Source organism: Anoplopoma fimbria, chromosome 4 (assembly GCF_027596085.1).
Source record: "Anoplopoma fimbria isolate UVic2021 breed Golden Eagle Sablefish chromosome 4, Afim_UVic_2022, whole genome shotgun sequence".
Classification (NCBI taxonomy): Eukaryota; Metazoa; Chordata; class Actinopteri; order Perciformes; family Anoplopomatidae; genus Anoplopoma; species Anoplopoma fimbria.
Genome location: NC_072452.1, coordinates 27875599 through 27897840, shown reverse-complemented (window position 1 = coordinate 27897840; position 22242 = coordinate 27875599). Strand labels below are relative to the sequence as shown.

Here is a 22242-nt window from a genome sequence, read left to right as displayed (position 1 = left end):
TCTTTACTTACTCTTTATACTTCATGTCTTTATTTACTCTTTATACTTCATGTCTTTACTTACTCTCCTGAGCTTTTATTGTGGAGGTGCTGGCGGACGTGCAGCCTGGCCTTCCGGAGACGCGTCATCAACATGGCGGAGTTCAGTCCTGCGGGCCTCCTGGCGGCTCTGCTCCTCTTCACGGCGCTGACGGTCCGGGACGTTTATCTCGGCCGTTCGAGCCCGCAGCACGGACAGCAGCCGGCCGGAAGCCCCGCTCTGCCCCCGGACCCGCTGCCGGACGCAGGGCCCGGGGCCCCCGCGGGGCCGAGCCTCCACACCGGGCCCGCGCTCAGGTTCCAGTACTGGTGAGTTAGCACGGAGGCTAACAGCTAACAGCGGTGCTAACAGCGGTGCTAACAGCTAACAGCGGTGCTAACAGCGGTGCTAACAGCTAACAGCGGTGCTAACAGCGGTGCTAACGGTGCTAACAGCGGTGCTAACAGCTAACAGCGGTGCTAACAGCTAACTGCTAACAGCTAACTGCTAACAGCGGTGCTAACAGCTAACTGCTAACAGCGGTGCTAACAGCGGTGCTAACAGCTAACAGCGGTGCTAACTGCTAACAGCTAACTGTAACAGCTAACAGCTAACTGCTAACAGCGCTAACAGCTATATTAACATTATAGCGGTTTGCTAACAGCTAACTGCTAACAGCGGTGCTAACAGCGGTGCTAACTGCTAACTGCTAACAGCGGTGCTAACAGCTAACTGCTAACTGCTAACTGCTAACAGCGGTGCTAACTGCTAACAGCTAACATGTAGCATCAGAACAATTTTATATTAACATTATAATCCTGTTATGTTTGAGGTCTAAACCCAACCCTGAGAGGACAGATTAAGGGTTAACCCCAACCCTGAGAGGACAGATTAAGGGTTAACCCCAACAGATAACTGAGAGACGGTTAACCCCAACACTGAGAGGACAGATTAAGGGTTAACCCTGAGAGGACAGATTAAGGGTTAACCCTGAGAGGACAGATTAAGGGTTAACCCCAACCCTGAGAGGACAGATTAAGGGTTAACCCCAACACTGAGAGGACAGATTAAGGGTTAACCCCAACCCTGAGAGGACAGATTAAGGGTTAACCCCAACCCTGAGAGGACAGATTAAGGGTTTTGAGAGGACAGATTAAGGGTTAACCCCAACCCTGAGAGGACAGATTAAGGGTTAACCCCAACCCTGAGAGGACAGATTAAGGGTTAACCCCAACCCTGAGAGGACAGATTAAGGGTTAACCCCAACCCTGAGAGGACAGATTAAGGGTTAACCCCAACCCTGAGAGGACAGATTAAGGGTTAACCCTGAGAGGACAGATTAAGGGTTAACCCTGAGAGGACAGATTAAGGGTTAACCCCAACCCTGAGAGGACAGATTAAGGGTTAACCCCAACACTGAGAGGACAGATTAAGGGTTAACCCCAACCCTGAGAGGACAGATTAAGGGTTAACCCCAACCCTGAGAGGACAGATTAAGAGTTAACCCTGAGAGGACAACCCTGAGAGGACAGATTAAGGGTTAACCCCAACCCTGAGAGGACAGATTAAGAGTTAACCCCAACCCTGAGAGGACAGATTAAGGGTTAACCCCAACCCTGAGAGGACAGATTAAGGGTTAACCCCAACCCTGAGAGGACAGATTAAGGGTTAACCCCAACCCTGAGAGGACAGATTAAGGGTTAACCCCAACCCTGAGAGGACAGATTAAGGGTTAACCCCAACCCTGAGAGGACAGATTAAGAGTTAACCCCAACCCTGAGAGAACAGATTAAGAGTTAACCCTGAGAGGACAGATTAAGAGTTAACCCCAACCCTGAGAGGACAGATTAAGAGTTAACCCTGAGAGGACAGATTAAGAGTTAACCCTGAGAGGACAGATTAAGGGTTATTTAGATGTATTAATGAATACTATTGATATTTATTGATATTAATATATAACATGGATATGTATGAATACCAATTTAGTATAGTGCATAGTTTTATTTTCTTCTTTCCTGGGTTGAGGGGGAAACTTCACATGTTTTCTGTGTTTGCAGGTTTGCCTATCAAATACCTGACAGGTGTGTCTTCTCTGTATGTTTTCAGTATCTCCTGAGGTTACAATAAAGTGTTCCAGGAGTACTCTCGAGCCATCAGCCAGCTGTACCCGGACATCCGCATCGAGGGCGAAAACTACCCCCCCACCCCCTTCAACAGGTGAGCTCTGTCATCACTTAATTACCCCCACCCCCTTCAACAGGTGAGCTCTGACATCACTAAACTACCCCCTCTGACATCACTTAATTACCCCCTCCCCCTTCAACAGGTGAGCTCTGTCATCACTTAATTACCCCCTCCCCCTTCAACAGGTGAGCTCTGACATCACTTAATTACCCCCACCCCCTTCAACAGGTGAGCTCTGACATCACTTAATTACCCCCAACCCCTTCAACAGGTGAGCTCTGACATCACTAAACTACCCCCTCCCCCTTCAACAGATGAGCTCTGACATCACTTAATTACCCCCCTCTGACATCACTTAATTACCCCCACCCCCTTCAACAGGTGAGCTCTGACATCACTAAACTATGCTCTCCACCCCTTGGTAACCTCTTGTCTGTCTCTCCTCAGGTGTGTTGGTAACCTCTTGTCTGTGTCTCCTCAGGTGTGTTGGTAACCTCTTGTCTGTCTCTCCTCAGGTGTGTTGGTAACCTCTTGTCTGTGTCTCCTCAGGTGTGTTGGTAACCTCTTGTCTGTCTCTCCTCAGGTGTGTTGGTAACCTCTTGTCTGTCTCTCCTCAGGTGTGTTGGTAACCTCTTGTCTGTCTCTCCTCAGGTGTGTTGGTAACCTCTTGTCTGTCTCTCCTCAGGTGTGTTGGTAACCTCTTGTCTGTCTCTCCTCAGGTGTGTTGGTAACCTCTTGTCTGTGTCTCCTCAGGTGTGTTGGTAACCTCTTGTCTGTGTCTCCTCAGGTGTGTTGGTAACCTGATCTCTTACCTGAAGCTCCTCTCCATCCTGCTGATCGTTAGCGGTCAGAATCCCTTCATACTCCTCGGCCTCGACACTCCCAGAGCCTGGAACTGGAGTCAGGACAACAAGGTACCTGATACCACAGCAACAGATGATTCAATGGGTTACCATGGCAACAAATTTAACCCTGTCACTGTTTTGTGGTTTGTCAGATTTTCTCCTGTCTGATGGCCTTCTTCCTCTGTAACATGATGGAGACTCACTTCCTGTCTACAGGAGCCTTCGAGGTCACTCTGAATGGTAAGCTCTGATTGGTCCAAAACATGACATCACTCTGAACGGTAAGCTCTGATTGGTCCAAAACATGACATCACTCTGATTGGTCCAAAACATGACATCACTCTGAACGGTAAGCTCTGATTGGTCCAAAACATGACATCACTCTGAACGGTACGTGTAAGTAATTGGTGTAACTGTCCCCTCTCTCTGGCTGGTACTTCCTGGTGTAACAGTGTTTCCTGCCCCCTCTCTCTGGCTGGTACTTCCTGGTGTAACAGTGTTTCCTGTCCCCTCTGTCAAAGTCCACGTTGTCCTTATATGAGACACACCATCACCTGTTTATAATATGTTTACATGTTTAAGACGCACAATGCTTACTCTACGATCCTCAAGTAGCTGACACCGGTTCTCCTTAAAGGCCAGTTGTGAAAACAACCCTGATCAGACTTCGCTGATATTTGTTTAATTCTGTTTAAAATGTTTGTTGGGATGGAGCACGAGGAGGACTGGTTTCTCTAACATGATGAATAATAAGGAAGTCTCTCTCTGACGATGTGTTTCCTGTCCCCTCGCTCAGACGTCCCCGTGTGGTCCAAGCTTCAGTCGGGTTACGTCCCAAACATCCAGGAGATCTTCCAGATCCTCGACGACCATCTGAAGATGAACCAGGTGGAGCCCATGAGCTTCTCGTCCTCTTAGAGCTGCACAGGTAAACACAGTGAGGAGATCAGATGAAACCTGGCTAGGTCGCCATGGTAACTAAAGCTGCACTCTTAATAATATCACTGCGACTATAACGACACGCTGGTATCATATCAAACTCTTCTGTCAGCTCAAAGCGCTAAGTAGACTAACTTTCATATCTTATAAGTGGCCGTTCCAAATTGTTCAAAGCTTCATTCGTAACGTTGACATTCGAATATAATAACGATTAATATATACTAATACTCATAATATTCTGAGTATTATACTGTTAGAAGTGGATCAGAGTGAAAACTCTTGTGATCCAAACTACTGAGTGTTAGAAAAACTCTAGATTAATAGTTTTTATTTAACCATTCTGCCTCAATCCACATCTGTTGGTGTGGGGCGGCTGTGGCACATGAGGTAGAGCGCTTGTCCCGTAACCACAAGGTTGGTGGTTCAAGCCCCTCTACCGGCAACATGCCGAGGTGTCCTTGAGCAAGACACCTAACCCCAAGTTGCTCCCCGGGCGCTTCATTGCAGCCCACTGCTCCTCCGGGATGGTTAAATGCAGAGAAATAATTTCCCCATTGTGGGACTAATAAAGGATTGATTATTATTATTATTATTATTAAAAAATATATATTTTTACGAAAGTAGAGAAAAAATCAGTTTCTTCTTCTGCATTCAACAGCACCATCAGTTGTATTAATATCACCCCAATAACACAAAATCAGTGTGTGTATGTATGTGTATATTTATTATTTATATAAGTGTGTGGAACACGGCCGGCTCTGTCAGAAGTATAGTTTAGTACGCTCTGTGTTTATAGTCCCATCTACTATGAGGAGTCTGTAAACACATTCACACACTCAGATGAGCTTCTGTTATCCTGAGTTATGAGCGAACGTCTTCATATTATATACTAATATATTTATATTATAGTATTCCTCTTTGTTGGTGGAATGTGTCTCTGCTGGCAGTAGATCTGGATCGTTACATTAAGTGTCTGTGGTTATGGTATGTTATTCTTAAATCCTGCTCCGTGATTCAGGACCCCGGTGTTTGAGGACTTCACATTAACCCTTTCACCTGTCTCTGTCTCACCTGTGTGTCTTCTCAGCTGTGCTGCGTTCAGGTGTCCCGGCTCAGTGGTACGTTCAGCCGCTGGCGTTCATGAAGGTTCGGCCTTAAAGCAGACTCTGCGGGGCCCGGCCGGATGTCCCCCGCCTCGAAACGAGCGTTCCCTCTGCACCGGGTCACAACTCAGCACTACAGTACCCATAATGCACCTGTCAGCACAGATGGAGTCAGCTGAACTCACAGACTGACTGGTTTCTGTTGGGTCAGATTGACTTTATTTATTTAGTGTGAGGTTCGGAATTAAACTACGGTACCACTGTTAGCTTCATGCTAATTAGCCTCCGTCTGGACCGGCAGCACCCGACAGGAAACAGAAATAAACAGAAATGTACTGAATCAATAAAATCTGGTTTATGTAACAAACATCTTCACTGCCTGTTATTTCTGAATGAATCTCATCTATGAGTCTGCAGAGGACAGAGGAGCCGAGGACAGAGGATGTGGGGGTCTGAGGACAGAGGAGGTGAGGGCCTAAGGACAGAGGATGTGAGGGCCTAAGGACAGAGGATGTGAGGGTCTAAGGACAGAGGATCTTAGGGTCTAAGGACAGAGGAGGATCTTAGGGTCTAAGGACAGAGGAGGTGAGGGTCTAAAGACAGAGGAGGTGAGGGGCTAAGGACAGAGGATGTGAGGGCCTAAGGACAGAGGATGTGAGGGTCTAAGGACAGAGGAGGTGAGGGTCTAAGGACAGAGGAGGTGAGGGTCTAAGGACAGAGGATGTGAGGGTCTAAGGACAGAGGAGGTGAGGGTCTAAGGACAGAGGTGAGGGTCTAAGGACAGAGGAGGTGAGGGTCTAAGGACAGAGGAGGTGAGGGTCTAAGGACAGAGGATGTGAGGGTCTAAGGACAGAGGATGTGAGGGTCTAAGGACAGAGGAGGTGAGGGTTTAAGGACAGAGGATGTGAGGGTGTAAGGACAGAGGATGTGAGGGAGGATGTGAGGGTGTAAGGACAGAGGATGTGAGGGTCTAAGGACAGAGGATGTGAGGGTCTAAGGACAGAGGATGTGAGGGTGTAAGGACAGAGGATGTGAGGGTCTAAGGACAGAGGATGTGAGGGTCTAAGGACAGAGGAGGAGGGTTTAAGGACAGAGGAGGTGAGGGTGTAAGGACAGAGGATGTGAGGGTGTAAGGACAGAGGAGAGGGTCTAAGGACAGAGGATGTGAGGGTGTAAGGACAGAGGAGGTGAGGGTGTAAGGACAGAGGAGGTGAGGGTGTAAGGACAGAGGAGGTGAGGGTGTAAGGACAGAGGAGTGAGGGTGTAAGGACAGAGGAGGTGAGGGTGTAAGGACAGAGGAGGTGAGGGTGTAAGGACAGAGGAGGTGAGGACAGAGGAGGTGAGGGTCTAAGGACAGAGGATGTGAGGGTCTAAGGACAGAGGATGTGAGGGTCTAAGGACAGAGGAGGTGAGGGTCTAAGGACAGAGGAGGTGAGGGTCTAAGGACAGAGGAGGTGAGGGTGTAAGGACAGAGTGAGGACAGAGGAGGTGAGGGTGTAAGGACAGAGGAGGTGAGGGTCTAAGGACAGAGGAGGTGAGGGTGTAAGGACAGAGGAGGTGAGGACAGAGGAGGTGAGGGTGTAAGGACAGAGGATGTGAGGGTCTAAGGACAGAGGATGTGAGGGTCTAAGGACAGAGGAGGTGAGGGTGTAAGGACAGAGGATGTGAGGGTCTAAGGACAGAGGAGGTGAGGACAGAGGAGGTGAGGGTGTAAGGACAGAGGAGGTGAGGGTCTAAGGACAGAGGATGTGAGGGTCTAAGGACAGAGGAGGTGAGGGTCTAAGGACAGAGGAGGTGAGGTCTAAGGACAGAGGAGGTGAGGGTCTAAGGACAGAGGAGGTGAGGACAGAGGAGGTGAGGATGTAAGGACAGAGGAGGTGAGGGTCTAAGGACAGAGGAGGTGAGGGTGTAAGGACAGAGGAGGTGAGGACAGAGGAGAGAGCTCGTTAAACTCCTCACCTCAGAGGGTAAAAACAGCAATGACGGCTCTACACCTGTAGGCGGCAGCAATGCACTGAACCGGGACGAGTCTGCCGGAAAGAAGAAGAAGAAGAAGCAGCAGCAGCAGGAGTAAAAGAAGAAGAAGAAGAAGACACCGGCGGTAGTAGCAAACATTAGCATCAACTGTTCTGCTGCGATTAACCATTTAAACGTTTAATGCTAACAGGAATGCTAACAGTTAATGCTAACAGTGACTGCTAACAGGAATGCTAACAGTTAATGCTAACAGTGACTGCTAACAGGAATGCTAACAGTGACTGCTAACAGTTAATGCTAACAGTGACTGCTAACAGTGAATATTAACAGTGAATGCTAACAGTGAATGCTAACAGTGACTGCTAACAGGAATGCTAACAGTGACTGCTAACAGTGACTGTTAACAGTTAATGCTAACAGTGAATGTTAACAGTGACTGCTAACAGTGAATGCTAACAGTGACTGCTAACAGTGACTGCTAACAGTTAATGCTAACAGTGAATGTTAACAGTGAATGCTAACAGTTAATGCTAACAGTGACTGCTAACAGTTAATGCTAACAGTGACTGTTAACAGTGAATGCTAACAGTTAATGCTAACAGTGACTGCTAACAGTGAATGTTAACAGTGACTGCTAACAGTTAATGCTAACAGTGACTGTTAACAGTTAATGTTAACAGTGAATGTTAACAGTGACTGCTAACAGTTAATGCTAACAGTGAATGCTAACAGTGACTGTTAACAGTGAATGCTAACAGTGACTGTTAACAGTTAATGCTAACAGTGAATGTTAACAGTGAATGCTAACAGTGACTGTTAACAGTTAATGCTAACAGTGAATTCTAACAGTGACTGCTAACAGTGAATATTAACAGTTAATGCTAACAGTGAATGCTAACAGTGACTGCTAACAGTGAATATTAACAGTTAATGCTAACAGTGAATGCTAACAGTGACTGTTAACAGTGACTGCTAACAGTGACTGCTAACAGTGACTGCTAACAGTGAATGCTAACAGTGACTGCTAACAGTGACTGCTAACAGTTAATGCTAACAGTGACTGCTAACAGGAAACACTGACAGTGAGTGAGGACGGCTAACTGTCATGCTAATTGTGTTGTGTCTTTAACGTCCTCACCTCTGTGCTGAAACAAACGAACGTTTAACGAGTCTGAGAGGGTGACTGATGTAAATGTGAATATATTAAATGTATAGATTCATTATTATTCACAGGTAATAAGCTTTAAGAGCTAACCTTTATTTAAACCAAACACATTGACAGGAAGTCACTGTTCTACACTACTGATCACCACTCATTCATAAATACTAGCTCAGGTCTCCAACTGGTCAGGGTCATGACTAATGGTGGTCTAAGTCCAGTTAACACAGCAGCAGTGACACAGAGACCGGATGGTTGGTGGTCCTGGTGACTGAGACTGTTTATCAGTGTTGATAAGATGTGTATTAGTAAGGTGTGTATTAGTGTTAGTGAGGTGTGTATTAGTGTTAGTAAGGTGTGTATTAGTGTTAGTGAGGTGTTTATTAGTGTTAGTAAGGTGTGTATTAGTGTTAATAAGGTGTGTGTTAGTGAGGTGTTTATTAGTGTTAGTGAGGTGTGTATTAGTGTTAGTAAGGTGTGTATTAGTGTTAATAAGGTGTTTATTAGTGTTAGTGAGGTGTGTATTAGTGTTAGTAAGGTGTTAGTAAGGTGTGTATTAGTGTTAATAAGGTGTTTATTAGTGTTAGAGAGGTGTGTATTAGTGTTAGTAAGGTGTGTATTAGTGTTAGTAAGGTGTGTATTAGTGTTAATAGGTAGTGTGTCTTAGCATGTCTTAGCAGGTAGCCTACCTTATTAGGTAGTGTGTTTTAGCAGGTAGCATGTCTTATTAGGTAGCATATCTTAGCATGTATTAGCAGGTAGCATGTCTTATTAGGTAGCATGTCTTAGCAGACATCCACACTTGTGACAAACGGTAAACTTAACGTCGTCTACACTCAGACGTGTGTGTTGGTGTGTGTGTGTTTGTTAGGGTTAACCCTAACTGCTTTATATTCTGCTCGGTAGGTTCTTAATTTCCCCCCAGCCGATCAATAACATTCTGTCTCTAATAAGATCATAATTTATAAGTTGATTACATTCTGTATTATTGAACTGAATCTGTTCGGTAGACAGTAAAAAGTGTAATATTTCCCTCCGTCTGTTTCCTCTGCAGCGTCTTCAGAGTCTCTGACATGAGCAGCTCTGTAAGTTTTCTTCATCACTCAATTTCAGTTTTTCATGTTTGATAAAAGCTGAGCTCCAATCAGTTTATTTAAAACAGTCACATGGTGGTTTCCAGATAAAGAAAGAAGAAATAAATTAAGTTCTGTTTCCACTAAAGATGATCAGATCTGAGATCAGTCCTCCTAGATGTCCTCCGATGAGATCATGGTGAATGTTATCACGGCTGTGATGTAATGACTGTGTGTTGTGTGTCTTCAGGCTCAGAGGAAGAGGAGGATCACAGAAAGTCCTCTGGTTTCCAGACCCAGAACCAAGACCAGCAGAGGGGCTAACACTAGGAGGTCCGCTAACGCTAACAGAGCAGCAAACAGGACCGCTAACGCTAGCAGGACGTCTGATGGTGACCCTGCCCCCCCCGCAGAGACCATCGCCGTGATGGACAACACTGTGGACAGTCAGTACAGATCAATACTCTCCTCTGTTATGGATTAGTATCAGAATGAACCAATCATAATTCAGGTGAATTCTGTCAATGTTAAGCCATGTCATCTGATAAATGATCAATAACTGATCTGTTTTAAGATGTGGGAAGGTGGTAGAGCTGACCGGTGCTCAATAATCAATAACTGATCTGTGTTCAGGTGTAGAGGAGGTGGTGGATCTGACCGGTGCTCAATAATCAATAACTGATCTGTGTTCAGGTGTAGAGGAGGTGGTGGATCTGACCTGTGATCAATAATCAATAACTGATCTGTGTTCAGGTGTAGAGGAGGTGGTGGATCTGACCTGTGATCAATAATCAATAACTGATCTGTGTTCAGGTGTAGAGGAGGTGGTGGATCTGACCTGTGAGGGATCAGAAGCTGCTGTGGTTGATCTGACAAACAACGACTCCGTTCTGGTAACAACACATGATTCACAGTGATCAATAATCCCGTCAGTCTTTGGCCCCGCCCAGTCTTTGGCCCCGTCAGCATCTGGTCCCGTCAGTCTCTGGTCCCGTCAGCATCTGGTCCCATCAGTCTCTAGCCCCGCCCACCCATTATTTGGCCCCGCCTCCTCAGTATTTTGTCCCGTCAGCATCTGGTCCCCAGTCTCTGGCCCCGCCCGGTCTCTGGCCCCGCCTCAGTCTGCTCCCCCCCTCAGTATTTGGTCCCTCAGTCTCTGGCCCCGCCCAGTCTCTGGCCCCGCCCCCTAATTATTTGACCCCGCCCCCTCGTTGTATCTGTCTTGGCCGCGTTGTTGATGTCATATTCATAACTTTGGTATTTCGCCTGTCATGATGTGTGTTTATTGTTTTTTGTTATCTAACTGTTCTTCTTCTGTTGTTTTCTTCTTCTGCCGATCCAGCTGGTGGACGAAGGTAAAACTTTTTTCAGTGGACATGTTGACAAAGTTTCAGTAAAGAGATGGTCCAACAGTTCTCTGGGTGTCTTCCCTCAGGTCCTCAGAACGAGAGAGTCCCCACAGGGGAGAGTTACGTCGTCAGTAGTGATGAAGACGAAGACACGCCTCCTGTCCTCAACGCTGCAATTATGTCCTCTGTACAGACCAACAGCTCCTCCAGGTAATAGACTGATCCCATCTAACATTATCTTTAAATTACAACCAGGTAGTACACTGATCCCAATGATCCAATCAAACATTAACCTGATTTCACAGCCAGGTAGTAGACTGATCCCGTCTTACATTCGCTTGATACACAGCCAGGTAGTAGACTGATCCCGTCTTACATTCGCTTGATACACAGCCAGGTAGTAGACTGATCCCGTCTTACATTCGCTTGATACACAGCCAGGTCTTACATTAACTTGATAGTAGAGCCAGGTAGTAGACTGATCCCGTCTTACATTAACTTGATACACAGCCAGGTAGTAGACTGATCCCGTCTTACATTCACTTGATACACAGCCAGGTAGTAGACTGATCCCGTCTTACATTAACTTGATACACAGCCAAGTAGTAGACTGATCCCGTCTTACATTCACTTGATACACAGCCAAGTAGTAGACTGATCCCGTCTTACATTAACTTGATACACAGCCAAGTAGTAGACTGATCCCGTCTTACATTAACTTGATACACAGCCAAGTAGTAGACTGATCCCAGCAGTGGAAACCAGTGGAGTCTGTGTGTTTCAGGTCGACTCCGGTGACGATCAGCTGTCCCGTCTGTCTGGACTCTTACTCTGAGGTGAGACTCGAACACACCTGTTGCACACTCGGTCAGCAGGTAGAGTCCTGTTCTCTGATTGGCTGGTTGTTGTCTCATCACAGATCGTGGAGAGCGGCCGATTGGTTGTTTCCACTATATGTGGTCACGTGTTCTGCAGTCAGTGTCTGAGAGACGCTCTGAAATCCTCACACACCTGTCCGACCTGCAGGAAGAGACTGACCCACCGCCAGTACCACCCGCTGTACATCTGACATCACTCTGACATCATCACACACCTGTGGTACTTTTGGATGTTATACTTTCGGTGACATCATCAGTGACATCATCAGTGACATCACCAGTGACATCGTCAGATCAGATGCTTTTTTCTGCTGTTTTTTTGTATCAGAAACAAAAAACTTGAGCTGCGTTTGAAGTAAAGAGCGATTACAATTGATTGATGATATTGTATAATTGATATATTGAATATATTTGATATTCTACGTTTATTCTTCAGTTGTTTTTATTTTCTGTGAAAGATAAAATGTGTTAAAGTAGAAATAAACTCTATTAAATTCTGTGAGTTTGTTGTATTCAGATGTTGTCTGTCTGTCTGTCTGTCTGTCTGTCTGTCTGTCTGTCTGTCTGTCCGGCTGTCTCCTGATCAGAGAGCTGATTGGCTCTTAGTTTTGACAACAAACACCACGTTTTGTAGAAAATTCTTATTTTCTGTGTAAATGTAAGATTTGACGCTAGATTGTTGGCTAATGGACTCACGTTGTGGATGATGTGGCTGATGATAATAATAATTATTATTATTATCATAATAAATAAGGTTATTTATGTAGTAACTGTAAATAAAGATATTTATTGATAAAGCCTAATTCCATGTTGATGTCACCATGTTTTCAGTCAGAACTGTAATGTGTGAAGTCCACAGATTAACGATGTGAAGCATCAGAAACCTTTAAAGGAGAACGATGTCACTGATGGACATCATAGAACCCAAACATAGTCTCTAAACTACAGGTAGTCTCTACACTACAGGTAGTCTATACACTACAGGTAGTCTCTACACTACAGGTAGTCTATACACTACAGGTAGTCTATAAAGGGTTAGGGTTAGGCTTCTCAGCCCAGGGAGTGGGCTCACTCACAGCTTTGCCTCAGAACACAGCCATGAATAAAGAACGGGACCAGAACATCCTCCGAGAGCAACTTCTCCAACCATCCAAGAACAGTTTGGTGAGGAACAATGCCTTTCCCAGCATGATGGAGCACCTCGCCATAAGATAAGATAAGATAATCCTTTATTAGTCCCGCAGCGGCCATAAGGCAGAAGTCATAACTAAGTGGCTCGGGGAACAAAACATCGACATTTTGGGTCCATGGCCAGGAAACTCCCCCGACCTTAATCCCATTGAGAACTTGTGGTCCTCCAATCCTGTCATTCTCAAAACTTTTGGCCACGGCTGTATATATATCTATAGTATATATAGATATATATACTATATATATATACTATATAGATATATATAGTATATATATCTATATACTATATAGATATATATCATCTATATATATCTATATCTATATAGATGATATATATATATATATATATCATCTATATATATATCATATAGATATATATACTATATATACTAGAGTAGTACTCTAGTAAATATATATATCTGTAGTACTATATACAGTTCTATAGTATTGTGTAACAGTGTATATAGCATAATATTGGTCCCAGAGCATTGCATTCTGGGACATCAGCCCCTGCTGTCATCAGATAGGGTGAGGTTATAGGTCTTGTGACTCTGAGTCACTTCAGACTCTTCACAGGTCACAAGACCGATGAGTCAGTCACCTGACACACACTCTGCAGCTGATTGGCTGCTGACTCATCACAGGAGGAGCTCAAACATCCTGAAATCAAATCAGACTAAAAGTCATGGGATCAATAAAGTTCAGATAAACTTTATTGATCCCACACAGGACCATAGAAACCAGAGAATGAATAGGTATTAATACATTAACGGTACAGATGTAGTCCGTGTATGTTGCTCTTTCTATTGAAGCTACAGAATATCATCTCTAAAGTGTATTAGTTGATTAATATAATATATAATACAATATGTTCATCATTTTATGAAAATGAATTGTTCTTTGATTGACTGACAGCATGATATTGTGTATGAAACGTTGTTTAAACGTTAGATCATCATGATGTTGTGTATGAAGAGTTTCATAACGATGACGCAGCGCTTCTTCACGGTGACGGACCGGAGCAACCTGATTGGTCAGCTGACTCGGGGGAATCCCCTCATTGGAAAGTGCTTAGTCATTCGTCGGCCTCTCATTGGTCGTCTGGGCAGGACCCCGTCAGTGGACCAATGGGAAGCCGCGTCCATGTTCCCTCCCCCTGACGACAGTGACGTCATCCCGGAAGTAAACAGAGCAGGCTGAGAGGTGCGTCACAGCCCGGAGCTCATAACGCCGCCGCTGTCCCAGCTCTCTATCCCGGTCTGTCCCGCTCTAACCCGCTCTATCAGGAGCAACATGTCGGTGACCGTGAAGGCCTACCTGCTGGCCAGAGACGAGTCCGTGAAGGAGGTCCGGAGGTTCACGGTGGACCAGGAGGTGTCCTCCAGCTACGAGTACCTGAACCGGAAGACCACCAGCGTGTTCACTCACCTGAAGAGCATCCACCTGTTCTACAAAGGATAAATAATGGATATATAATAATATATATAATATAAAACAATATATAAATATGATAAATAATGAAGAGCAATACAAATATAATGATAAATAATAATATATATAATAATATATAATAATATATAATAATGATATATAATAATATATATAACTATAAAACAATATATAAATATATATAAATAACCTGAAGAGCATCCACCTGTTCTACAAAGGTAAGGATAATGATAAATAATAATATATAATAATATATAACAATATATAATAATGATATATAATAATATATATAACTATAAAACAATATATAAATATATATAAATAACCTGAAGAGCATCCACCTGTTCTACAAAGGTAAGGATATAATGATAAATAATGATAAATAATAATATATAATAATATATAATAATGATATATAATAATATATATAACTATAAAACAATATATAAATATATATAAATAACCTGAAGAGCATCCACCTGTTCTACAAAGGTAAGGATAATGATATAAACATATATGATATAATATATATAATAATATATAATAATATATAATAATGATATATAAATATATAATAATATATATAACTATAAAACAATATATAAATATATATAAATAACCTGAAGAGCATCCACCTGTTCTACAAAGGTAAGGATGTCATGATAAATAATAATATATAATAATATATAATAATATATAATAATATATAATAATATATAATAATGATATATAATAATATATATAATGATATATAATAATATATAATAATATATAATCATGATATATAATAATATATATAACTATAAAACAATATATAAATATATATAAATAACCTGAAGAACATCCACCTGTTCTACAAAGGTAAGGATATCATGATAAATAATGATAAATAATAATATATAATAATATATAATTATATATAATAATATATAATAATGATATATAAATATATAATAATATATATAACTATAAAACAATATATAAATATATATAAATAACTTGAAGAGCATCCACCTGTTCTACAAAGGTAAGGATATAATGATAAATAAACATATATAATAATATACGATAATATATAATAATATATAATAATATATAATAATATATATAACTATAAACAATATATAAATATATATAAATAACCTGAAGAGCATCCACCTGTTCTACAAAGGTAAAGATATAATAATATATAATAATATATATAACTATAAAACAATATATAAATATATATAAATAACCTGAAGAGCATCCACCTGTTCTACAAAGGTAAAGATATAATAATATATAATAATATATAATAATATATATACTATAAAACAATATATATAAAAATATATAAATATATATAAATAACCTGAAGAACATCCACCTGTTCTACAAAGGTAAATATATAATGATAAATAAACATATATAATCTATAATAATATATAATAATGATATATAATAATATATATAACTATAAAACTATGATATATAATAATATAAAACAATGTATAGATATGGATAAAATATATATATATATATATATATATATATATATATATATATATATATATATATAAAAAAAACCTGAAGAACATCCACCTGTTCTACAAAGGTAAATATATAATGATTAATAAACGTATAATAATATATATAACTATAAAACAATATATAGATATGGATAAAATATATATATATATATATAACTATAAAACAATATAGAGATATAGATAACTATAAAAAAAATAGATAAATATAGATAAAATATATATATATATATATATATATATATATATATAAAAGAATATAAATATATATACAAATATAAAAATATATCTAACTATAAAACAATATATAGATATAGATAAACATATATATATATATATATAAAAGAATATAAATATATATATAAACATATAAACAAAAAATATATAAATATAGATAAACATATATATATATATATATATATATATATATATATATAAAAGAATATAAATATATATACAAATATAAAAATATATATAACTATATACAAAAAAATATAAATATATATAAACATATATAAATAAATACAAACATATATAAACATATAAGAATATATACAAATATATATAAAAGTGTATATATAACTATAAAACAATATATAGATATAAACATATATATATATAAAATAATATAAATATATATATAAACATATAAATATATATAATAATATATATGCAAATATAAAAATATATATAACTATAAAGAAATATATAATATAAATATATAAAATAATATAAATATATATAAAAAATATATATATATATATAAAAATATATATAACTATAGATAAACATATATATAAATATATATAAAAAAATATATATAAAATTATTTATAACAATATATAAAAATAAATATATATATATAAATATATATAAATAACCTGAAGAACATCAACTTGTACTACAAAGGTAAATATATAATGATTAATAAACATATATATATATATATATATATATATATATATATATAAATATATATATAAATAACCTGAAGACCATCAACATGTACTACAAAGGTAAATATATAATGATTAATAAACACATGTAAATATATATAAATAACCTGAAGAAGATCAACATGTACTACAAAGGTAAATAGATAATGATTAATAAACATATATTAATAACCTGAAGAACATCAACATGTACTACAAAGGTAAATATATAATGATTAATAAATATATAAATAACCTGGGACAGGAAGTAGACGTGAACGTGAATATATGTTCTACTTCCTGTCCGTCCGAAGTCTCTCTTCCTGAGCTTTCTAATTTGTTCTACTCATCAAAGTTTTTGATATTTTCTACGACTAAGATCTAAGATTTGTGATATTTGAGGAGTTTAGATCAAACTGAATTGACTTTCTTTACATCCAACACGTGGTTTTGTCTTTTAAAGCCTCTATATGTTTTTATCATAAAATAAAATATTATTAATTGATGATGAGTTTGTTTTTGTATATTTCAGATGAAGATGATGACCTGGTGGCGTTTTCCTCTGATGATGAACTGATGATGGGTCTCACCTGTATGAAGGATTCCACCTTCCGCCTCTACATCAAAGGTACGGACACACCACCTCACCTGAACCTCACCTTAACTTCACCTTAACCTATTCTGAACCTCACCTGAACCTCACCTTAACCTATTCTGAACCTCACCTGAACCTCACCTTAACCTATTCTGAACCTCACCTGAACCTCACCTTAACCTCACCTTAACCTCCCCTTAACCTCACCTTAACCTCACCTGAACCTCACCTTAACTTCACCTTAACCTATTCTGAACCTCACCGGAACCTCACCTTAACTTCACCTTAACCTATTCTGAACCTCACCTGAACCTCACCGGAACCTCACCGGAACCTCACCTTAACCTCACCTTAACCTCACCTTAACTTCACCTTAACCTATTCTGAACCTCACCTTAACCTCACCTTAACCTCACCTTAACCTCACCTTAACCTCACCTTAACCTCCCCTTAACCTCACCTTAACCTTACCTTAACCTCACCTTAACCTTAACCTCACCTTAACCTCCCCTTAACCTCACCTTAACCTCACCTTAACCTCACCTTAACCTCACCTTAACCTCACCTTAACCTCACCTTAACCTCACCTTAACCTCCCTTAACCTCACCTTAACTTAACCTTAACTTCACCTTAACCTATTCTGAACCTCACCTGAACCTCACCTTAACTTCACCTTAACCTCACCTTAACCTTACCTTAACCTCCCCTTAACCTCACCATAACCTTAAACTTAACCTCACCTTAACCTCACCTTAACCTCACCTTAACCTCCCCTAACCTCACCTTAACCTCACCTTAACCTTAACCTCACCTTAACCTCACCTTAACCTCACCATAACCTTAAACTTAACCTCACCTTAACCTTAACCTCACCTTAACCTCAATTTAACCTCAACTTAACCACACCTTAACCTTAACCTCACCTTAACCTCCCCTTAACCTCACCATAACCTTAAACTTAACCTCTTAACCTTAACCTCACCTTAACCTCACCTTAAACTCAGTTTACCCTCACTTTAACCTTAACTTTGACCTCACCTTAACCTTAACCTCAATTTAACCTTAACCTCAACCTCACTGCTTAAAGTGAATTATGTAAATTAGATGTTATATGGAGATTATAGAATGTTTCCTACTATTAGTCAGAGACTAATAATTAATAAATCCTTCATCTCTTCAAATGAAAGGTCATCATTTCAATAGAAACTGACTTTAGCAATATCTGATCAAATATAATAATAGTTATGATAATAAAAAAAGAATACTTTTACTTATTTTAAACAAACCCACACTTTATCAGATCAATAAGTAATTATCCACAGATGAATGATTGAGTTTGTGTTAGTAATAACCATCAAATAGAATATAAAAGATCATTTGTTGGTTCTAATAAAGTTTTATTGAACTCTTTAGAGAAGAAGGAGAACCGTCGAGACTTTCCTCTCCACGCCTTCCCTCCCTTCACCTTCGGCCACCCTCCTCCTCCACCTGGAGCTCCTCAGGCTCCGCCCCACCACATGGCCCCGCCCCCACTGCACCGTGATGTCACCTGTGACGGCTGCGAGGGTCCCGTGGTCGGAACCCGCTTTAAGTGTTCCGTGTGTCCCAACTACGACCTGTGTTCGTCCTGCCAGGCTCGAGGGACGCACACCGAGCACGCTCTGCTGCCCATCTGGCACCCGCTGCAGGTGAGGTGCATCATGGGAAGGACCGCCTCTGTGAGGTCACTGTGTATGCTGTGACCTCACTGCAGTGATGTCACTGTTTAAATAAATAATAAATAATATTAACAATAAACTGGGTAAGATTTGAGTCTGAAATAATTGTGCAGTTTAATCCCGACTATGTATATATACATGTATGTATGTATATATGTGTATATATATATATATATATATATATGTATGTATATATGTATATATATATGTATGTATATATGTATATATACATACATACATACATACATGTATATATACATAGTGTATATATATATATGTATTTTCTTTGTATGTATGGATTACTTGGGTTGTTACCGACATCTGGTGAAAATGTCATGTCAATAGCACCTTTAGAAATATATTTACTGAGAAAAATGGTGACGCGTTCAATACTTATTTTACCCGCTGTGTATATATATATGTATACATATATGTATACATACATTTCTTATAATACGTATTACAATTATATGTAATAATTATATATTATATATGATTATAATTGTTATTATAATTACATTTTTATCTCATTATTATGATATTATATATTATCATAATACATGTTTCTTTACTGTCTGTCTGCAGTGGTTCCCTCGAGGGAAGTGGATGAAAAGGATGAGACACTGCATGTGGAACCAGAACCTGAACCTGAACCATGCTCAGGACCAGGACCAGGACCAGGACCAGGATCAGGACAAGACCGGAACCTCCAGACCTGCTACTGACAGCAGCGCCCCCTCTGGTCAGTGTTTGATGATCAACTGATAATCTGATTAAAAATCAATAAACTGACAACTGATAACAATCTTCAATGACTTCTGACCTCCTCTTCATTAATGACATCATCACTGACCTCTGACCTCTGTCTGCAGCCTCACAGGCCAACGTGGACTACCTGATGACCATCGGCGAGGGCGTAGCGGCCATGTTGAACCCGCTGGGTGAGTGATGTCACATATATATATATGTATATATATGTTATATATATATATATATGTATATATATATATATATATATATGTTATATATATATATATATATTATATATATATATATATATATATATATATATATATATATATATATATATATATATATATATATATATATATATATCCATCTCCATCTCCTTCCACTTATCCGGGGCCGGGTCGCGGGGGCAGCAAGCTAAGGAGGGTCCTCCAGACGTCCTTCTCCCCAGCAACACTTTCCAGCTCCTCCTGGGGAACCCTGAGGCGTTCCCAGGCCAGACGAGATATATAATCTCTCCAGCGTGTTCTGGGTCTACCCCGGGGCCTCTTACCAGTTGGACGTGCCTGGAAAACCTCTAAAGGGAGGCGTCCAGGAGGCATCCTGATCAGATGCCCGAACCACCTCAGTTCTCACTTTGGTCATACAAGGACCGAATGGCTCGTAGTAACGAGCCAGGTACCCCATATTCCCGCAGTACCCCCCACAGGACTCCCCGAGGGACACGGTCGAAGGCCTTCTCCAAGTCCACAAAACACATGTAGACTGGATGAGCAAACTCCCATGCACCCTCCAACAGACCTGCAAGGGTAAAGAGTTGGTCCACTGTTCCACGGCCAGGACGGAATCCGCATTGCTCCTCCTGAATCCGAGGTTCGACAATCGGACGGAGCCTCCTTTCCAGCACCCTGGAGTAAACTTTCCCGGGAGGCTGAGCAGTGTGATACCCCTGATAACTGGAGCACACTCTCCGGTCCCCCTTTTGAAAATGGGAACCACCACCCCGGTCTGCCACTCCACAGGCACTGTACCCGACTTCCACGCGACAGTGAAGAGACGTGTCAACCAAGACAGCCCAACACTGTCCAGAGCCTTTAGCATCTCCGGTTGAATCTCATCCACTCCTGGAGCTTTGCCGCTGAAGAGCTTTTTAACTACCTCAACGACCTCCGCCAGGCATATGGACGAGTCTTCCCCTGAGTCTTCAGACTCTGCCTCTTCCACAGAGGACGTGTTGGTCGGGTTCAGGAGTTCCTCAAAGTGTTCTTTCCACCGCTCGACAATATCCCCAGTCCGAGTCTGCAGTTCTCCCCCCCTGCTGAGCACAGCCTGAGAAAAGCCCTGTTTCCCCTTTCTGAGTCATCTCACGGTTTGCCAGAACTTCCTTGAGGCCATTCGAAAGTCCTTCTCCATGGCCTCGCCGAACTCCTCCCACACCCGGGTTTTGCCTCAGCAACCGCAGCAGCTGCAGCCCTTCTGGCCAACCGGTACCTGCCTGCTGATTCAGGAGACCCCTGGGCCAGCCAAGCCCGAAAGGCCTCCTTCTTCAGCTTGACGGCCTCCTTCACCGCTGGTGTCCACCAGCGGGTTCACATATATATATGTGACCACAACTCCTAGCAGCAGCTTCCACAATGGAGGATTTGAACATGGCCCACTCGGATTCCATGTCCCCAGCCTCCCCCGGGATGCACGAGAAATTATTCCGGAGGTGGGAGTTGAAGACCCTGCGGACAGGATCCTCAGCCAGACGTTCCCAGTTCACCCTCACTACACGTTTGGGTTTACCGGGTCTGTCCGGCAGCCTCCCCGCCACCTGATCCAACTCACCACCAGGTGGTGATCAGTTGACAGCTCTGCTCCTCTCTTCACCCGAGTGTCCAAGACATACGGCCGCAGGTCTGATGACACAACTACAAAGTCGATCATAGACCTTTGGCCTAGGGTGTTCTGGTACCAAGTACACTTATGAACCTCCCTATGCTCAAACATGGTGTTTGTTATGGACAGTCCATGACTAGCACAGAAGTCCAACAACAAAGCACAAAGCATATATATATATATACAATATATATATAAAATATATATAATATAATATATATTGTGTATATATATATATATATGTGTGTATATATATATATATATATTATATGTGTATATATATGTTATATGTGTATATATTATTGTGTGTGTATATATATATATATATATATTATATATATGTAATATTTAATAACACAAACAATGTTCTGTCGATCGGTTCTCTGAGGTCAAACCGGGTCACAATGAATTCTGTGGTTGTAATAGTAATATCAAATGTATAATTTATTAGGTTTCTAATTGGCTGTTTGGAGAGTGAAATCAGGTGTTTGCAAACAGGAAGTGATGGTGTCTTTTCAAAGTAAAAGTGTTGTTAAATTAACTGCTGTGGGTGAGTGAGGTTTAAACAGGAAGTGATGTTGTGTGTGTGTGCAGGTATCGATGTGGACATCGATGTGGAGCACGAGGGCCAGAGGTCAAAGGTGACCCCTTCCCCTCAGGGTGGGGGG

At 40.9% G+C, this 22242-nt stretch overlaps 3 protein-coding genes across 4 annotated transcripts in view; all 3 read left to right on the top strand.

Annotated features, from left to right (window-relative positions):
* Positions 1-99: 99 nt before the first annotated feature.
* selenot2 (selenoprotein T, 2) lies at positions 100-5456 on the top strand. Its single transcript, XM_054597797.1, has 6 exons — positions 100-347; positions 2125-2235; positions 2990-3116; positions 3200-3287; positions 3844-3975; positions 5074-5456. The coding sequence occupies exons 1-5, from the start codon at positions 133-135 to the stop codon at positions 3963-3965; spliced, it is 663 nt and encodes a 220-aa protein (XP_054453772.1). The 5' UTR covers positions 100-132; the 3' UTR covers positions 3966-3975; positions 5074-5456.
* Positions 5457-7069: 1613 nt separating this feature from the next.
* On the top strand, positions 7070-12276 carry rnf4 (ring finger protein 4). Of its 2 annotated transcripts, none has more exons than XM_054597531.1 (8): positions 7070-7190; positions 9280-9310; positions 9549-9744; positions 10112-10191; positions 10641-10653; positions 10734-10857; positions 11432-11483; positions 11567-12275. In XM_054597531.1, exons 2-8 carry the CDS (start codon positions 9299-9301, stop codon positions 11714-11716), a joined length of 627 nt encoding a protein of 208 aa, XP_054453506.1. In that variant the 5' UTR covers positions 7070-7190; positions 9280-9298; the 3' UTR covers positions 11717-12275. The 2 variants fall into 2 exon arrangements, with proteins under 2 accessions (XP_054453506.1, XP_054453507.1); XM_054597532.1 differs by lacking the exon at positions 7070-7190 and adding an exon at positions 8053-8148 and having other exon boundaries at positions 11567-12276.
* A 1613-nt stretch (positions 12277-13889) lies between these two features.
* Positions 13890-22242, top strand: part of sqstm1 (sequestosome 1) — a 9535-nt gene continuing 1182 nt past the window's right edge. The window contains 7 exon segments of the mRNA XM_054597660.1: positions 13890-14172; positions 17162-17257; positions 18639-18913; positions 19529-19685; positions 19816-19884; positions 22169-22237; positions 22240-22242. The exon segment at positions 22240-22242 is cut by the window's right edge and continues 81 nt beyond it. Of these exon segments, the coding sequence (XP_054453635.1) occupies positions 14010-14172; positions 17162-17257; positions 18639-18913; positions 19529-19685; positions 19816-19884; positions 22169-22237; positions 22240-22242 (832 nt within the window). The 5' untranslated portion in view covers positions 13890-14009.